The following is a 5,903-nucleotide window of genomic DNA, read 5'->3' on the forward strand; positions in this document are numbered from 1 at the left end:
ATGTCAAACTGTTGCTCTGAATATATAACAATTCACATTTGCTAATAAACATTAAGATACACTTGGCAAAACAGTAATACACTCTAATATTTATAATATTCATAAACCAGTGTAATATGTATCCAAACCTATAAATTTCCAACACAGGTGCCACTGCCCCGAGAGCTGGTGAAGAGGGTGGAAGATGTGCTTCACCACTTTTTTTTGGCCACGGACCCAGATGATGGGCTCCTGTTCAAGCCATCCATGCTGAAGGAGTGGAGGATACAACGCGTCCATTTCCTGAGAGGCTGCCTGAGCGACCCAGAAGTGGGGGAAGGGATCCTCTACAGGTATGGTGGAACCCTGCAGCTGAACCACGTAAAAGGGGAAGGAGCTGCTGTTCCTATCTGGATCACCGTCAGAGGAACCTCTCAGCAGGAGGGCTTCCACTTTCACGAGGCTCGGTGGGTGACTGGCAAACGTCTCTACCGAGCTGTTCCAGGCCCAGGGGATGACCGGAGTGGTTCACTGGAACTTCCAGAGGCTGGTGGACCTGAAGCTGCCTGACGTGGTCCTACCGGGAGTGTTTGACCCTGTTTTAATTGCAGAGCTCAACATGGCATCCATGAAGGTGACTGGGCAGGCCAAATATCCAGCACTTTACGTGTCAGCCAGAGACACGGGTGAGCGGTTTGGACTCCACTATGTGGAGCCAGGCTGTCGCCCTGTTCCACTGGACTGGGAGAAGCACAAGTCCCAGAAGACAGTCCCACCTCTTAGGGAGGAAGAGACAGACCAGCCCTCCACCCTACAGGTCTCACTACTACCTGTGGTGTTCCACCATCCTGCTGCCCCTGCGTCCTCTGCAGCACCTTCTGAAGGGAACATCTCTCAGGTAAGACACACTGAATTTACGTTTTAATTCACATGCACATTCAGATTTGTGCCATTGATATTTCACCTTATTGGGCCTACTTTTTAGGAGATAGACGTAGCACGTGTCCTGGTGTCTCTCAGTGCTGAGACCTGTGCCTTTCCACCAACAGAGAAGCTGGTGGAGCCCTCACACTGGTTTGCCACTCTAAAAAAAAAATACACATCGTCTGAGAGAGGTAAATCATGATGGCACATGTATTGTTGTCGGCTGGACCCATTCATATTCCATAACAATTTATATTACACTCGCACGCACAAGCATACATGGACGCACGCGCACACACACGTGGAGGTACTACTCATATAGACACATACTAACATACTCGCATACCTACTTGACTTACTATTAACATTGTTTTATATCTCTTCTACAGATCTGCTGAGCACTTCCCCACTGCCCCTGACAGCCTCTCCCGTGCTGCACGCACAGGACCCGTTAAAGACTGGTGGACGTATCTTCGTACTGGACCATGGCCGGTGGACGCAACCCATGAGAGATGCCATTGATGGACTTCTAGCAAAGCACCATGGGAAGAAAGACATGCTGAAGCAGGTGGATGCTGACTATGCTGCCCTTGTGCACAGATCTTGCAAAGACCCCAATAGGTCTCCTTCATCCAACCACAAGGCAGCATATCTCTCGTTATGTGAAACACCTTGCCAAGCTAATAAACACCAGCTCCTCCTTGAACACCAGCCCAGAGAAGCTGTTGGAGACGTTGTTGGCAATGTCTGACAGAAGGCAGTGAGACAGTCAGTGTAACAGTCACAGCCTTGAAACCTGCTCCTGTAAATCCACCAGTGGTGAGTACTTCCCTGGATGCTCCTCTGACCCAGGCTACACTTGTGATGATGGTGAAGGAGATTGTGGAGAGTCAGCTAACAGCTCAGCAGTTGCAAGAACAACAACAACAGCCAAAGAAAACCAGGACTTGTCTCAGTTGTGGGCAGCCAAAATCTCGTTACCTTGGCGACGGCTCCTCTGTCCATTTTTTTTATCAGTCAGCAGAGGTGAAGTACTTTTACTGCTCCAAAAAAGTCTTCATGACCTACGCAGCTGAAGGACTCACCAATCCCAGAATGTGCTTTGAGGATTTTGCATCAACTGCCTTCTTCCAGCGGGAGCTCGACGCTTCAAAACAGAGAGGGGCAGAACAAAAGAGGGTAACAGAAGAGAGGAAAAAGAGGAAATCTGTAGAGCTTCATCCTCCTGGTCGCCTGTGCAGGTCCTGTCATCTGCCTCTCAAACAAGGCCCCAACAACCCTCACATCCATGCCTATTTCCCTGGAGTCCCAGGAAAGTACATTTACTGTCCCACCAAGGTTTTGTACATGTACCAGTCCCAGGGCATGATGGGAGAGATGACTTGGACTGAATTCCAGAAGTCTGCATTTTATGAGACTGAAAAGAAGAGATGGATGGTGGAGAAACGGGCATAGAACTGAGACTCACTGACTCATTCAGTCACTCACTCACTCACTCACTCACTCACAATCACTTAAGACAAAACTGATGTTTTCAATGACTCTCACACTCGTACTGTCAGTTGGCAGTCAAATGTTCAGTTGTCTATTTATATTATTTAGTTCTTTGAATATATATATTCAAGTATATATTTGATAGTACTTTAATGTTTTTTTTACTTGACTGAGGTTTTATTTGGAACAAGTTTTACTAATATATATATATATATATATATATATATATATATATATATATATATATATATATATATATATATGTGTGTGTGTATAAAAGATTAATTAATCTCTACCTGGGTTTTCTATATGTAAATACGTTTTAAGGATGTTGTCTATAGCTCTGTACATAATACACATTTTGACTTTGCACTAGTTAGATTTGAACCAGTGGGGACTCCTTCCCTCCCTATCTCCCTCCCACACTTTTAATCAGCCCCTTCATGTTTATACTGCCTTTTATCACATCTCTTTATGTCAGGGCTGAGTTTGCTATCAGGTTGCCCTCGCACTGCTGCCACCTAGACGACAGAGGTCCCAGCTTCTATACACCGATGCTACTCCATGCTCTATGCTAATGCACTTCCATTTGCTGTTAGGTCTTGCTCCTCACTGCCGATATTTAAATCTAAATTGAAGACACATTTTTTCTCTTTAGCCTATAATGTTGGTTGAGAATTTTAATAGTTTTCTGTGTAGGTTTTATAATGTTTTAATAATTTGTTCTTTTTAACATTTTATAAGTTCTATTAAATTCTGTTATTAATGTTTGTAAAAAATTGTACAGCATTTTGGTTACAACATTTGTTGTTTTTAAGTGTGCTTTATAAATAAACTTGACTTGACTTGACTCTACTGCAGGATGTCAATGAGCCACCTAGACAGCCAATTCTACCCTATGCCACAATGACTTTTCTGAATGTTACTCCATGTAACATAACTGTTATATACAAATACAATATTATAATAACAAATATTGACTTTGTTAATAGTATTTTTGATACCATTTATTCCTGTTATACGTCTTTTCATTACAGGACAATTTAACGACTGCTGTAATGTTGTCTTTTAAAATACAGAATTAGAATAAAACTTAAGTAAACAAATAAATCAGTAAACACAAAGGTTGGACAATTTATTGCAAAATGTATTAAGAATTATTATTTCTCAAATGCTTTATAAAAAAGTTATATAGGTTGCAAATCTCATCTACAGCTATACATGTGGCAATACAAACCTAATGTAAAAATATGAAGTATCCAGTTTTGTGGAAGGTTAAAATAGAATTGAATAATGGCCTGACGTGAATAATGAGGAAGATGTAGAGAAAAAAAAATAATTCAGCTGGGATTCGAACCAGGAATCTCAAATCTTGGCTGAAAAGGTTCCACTACACTATGGACACTTGCCTATTACGAAAATTACCAACAATTCCTGCAACTCATTTTTTGAATATATATTTAGACAAGACACTCCATCCAAAAATCACAGTACTGCAGGAAAACCATCAAGTGTTTCCACCCAATTTCGAACTGGCGACCTTTCACGTGTGAGGAGAACATGATAACCTCTACATTATGGAAACTTGCTTATGAAGAAAATTACCAACAATTCCTGCTATTCATTTATTGAATATATGTTTCGAAAAGACAGTACATCCCAAAAATAACAGTACTGCAGTAAAAATATCAAGTGTTTCCACCCAGTTTCGAACTGGTTACCTTTTGTGTGTGAGGCGAACGTGATAACCACTACATTATGGAATCTAGCCTATGAACAAAATTACCAACAATTCCTGCTACTCATTTATTGAATATATCTCTCAACAAGACACTATATCTCCAAAATAACAGTACTGCAGTAAAAATATCACGTGTTTCCACCCAGTTTCGAAATGGCGACCTTTCGCGTGTGAGGAGAACATGATAACCACTACATTATGGAAAATTGCCTATGAAGGAAATTACCAACAATTCCTGCTACTCATTTATTGAATATATGTTTCGACAAGACACTATATCCCAAAAATAACAGTACTGCAGGAAAAATATCATGTGTTTCCACCCAGTTTCAAACTGGGGACCTTTCGCTTCGCGTGTGAGGCGAACGTGATAATCACAACACTATGGAAACCTGCCTATGAAAGTAATTACCAACAATTCCTGCAACTCATTAATTGAATATATGTTTAGACAAGACACTCCATCCAAAAATCACAGTACTGCAGTAAAAATATCAAGTGTTTCCACCCAGCGTCAAACTGGGGACCTTTCTCGTGTGAGGCGAACGTGATAACCACTACACTATGGAAACCTGCCTATAAACTTAATTACCAACAATTCCTGCAACTCATTAATTGAATATATGTTTAGACAAGACACTCCATCCAAAAATCACAGTACTGCATTAAAATAACAAGTGTTTCCACCCAGTTTCGAACTGGGGACCTTTCGAGTGTGAGGCTAACGTGATAATCACGACACTATAGAAACTTGCCTCTGAAGGAAATTAACAAAAATTCCTTCAACTCATTTATGGAATATATGTTTAGACTAGATACTCTATCCAAAAATCACAGTACTGCAGTAAAAATATCAAGTGTTACCACCTAACTTCAAACTGGGTACCTTTCACGTTTGAGGCGAACATGATAACCACTACACTATGGAAACTAGTATATGAAGAAAATTACCAACAATTCCTGCTACTCATTTATTGAATATATGTTTCGACAAGACGCTACATCCAAAAAGAACAGTACTGCAGTAAAAATATCAAGTGTTTCCACCCAGTATCGAACTGGGGACCTTTTGCGTGTGAGGCGAACGTGATAACCACTACACTATGGAAACCTGCCTCTAAACTTAATTACCAACAATTCCTGCAACTCATTAATTGAATATATGTTTAGACAAGACACTCCATTCAAAAATCACAGTACTGCAGTAAAAACATAAAGTGTTTCCACCTAACTTCAAACTGGTTACCTTTCGCGCGTGAGGCGAACGTGATAACCACTACACCAGGGTCCCCAAACTACGGCCCCCACATTTGGACCGGCCCTCTGAACAATGCCATGCAGAGAAATATTTTTACAATTTAATTTTAAATATGTTTTAATCATATCATATTTGTATTTGATAATACATATTGGCTTTCAAAATAAAATTTCTCTTAGTTATAATTATTAAAGTAGCCAAATTATTTGTTAGATTCACCCGGATTAACGTTCCATCGTGATCGAGCGGGTGCACGCGATCCAGCAAGAAAATTTAAAGTGACAACAAAATGGCCAAACGGTTGGGAAAGAGAAAAGTTGATTCAGAATGCAGGGTATTTAACCAAAAGTGGACAAGTGACTATTTTTTTGTTCAATGCAAAGAAATTGCTGTTTGCCTCATCGGTCAAGAAACAGTCTCCGTGTTCAAAGAATACAATCTGCGCCGACACTATGAAACCTGCCACAGAGACAAGTATGCGAGTTTAGGCCAAATGAGAGCAGACAA

The 5,903-nt window shown here is 40.6% G+C and overlaps 1 protein-coding gene and 1 non-coding gene across 2 annotated transcripts; one reads left to right on the plus strand and one right to left on the minus strand.

The window, feature by feature from the left end:
* The first annotated feature begins 598 nt into the window (after positions 1 to 598).
* On the plus strand, positions 599 to 1,654 carry LOC127621732 (uncharacterized). The gene is made up of 3 exons (XM_052095445.1): positions 599 to 877; positions 965 to 1,094; positions 1,293 to 1,654. Exons 1-3 carry the CDS (start codon positions 599 to 601, stop codon positions 1,652 to 1,654), a joined length of 771 nt encoding a protein of 256 aa, XP_051951405.1.
* Positions 1,655 to 5,176: 3,522 nt separating this feature from the next.
* Positions 5,177 to 5,249, minus strand: trnav-cac (transfer RNA valine (anticodon CAC)). Its single transcript has one exon. It is a non-coding gene; the product is annotated as a tRNA-Val (tRNA).
* Between the last annotated feature and the right edge of the window lie 654 nt (positions 5,250 to 5,903).

The sequence above is a fragment of the Xyrauchen texanus genome, chromosome 28 (assembly GCF_025860055.1).
Source record: "Xyrauchen texanus isolate HMW12.3.18 chromosome 28, RBS_HiC_50CHRs, whole genome shotgun sequence".
In the NCBI taxonomy this organism is placed as follows: domain Eukaryota; kingdom Metazoa; phylum Chordata; class Actinopteri; order Cypriniformes; family Catostomidae; genus Xyrauchen; species Xyrauchen texanus.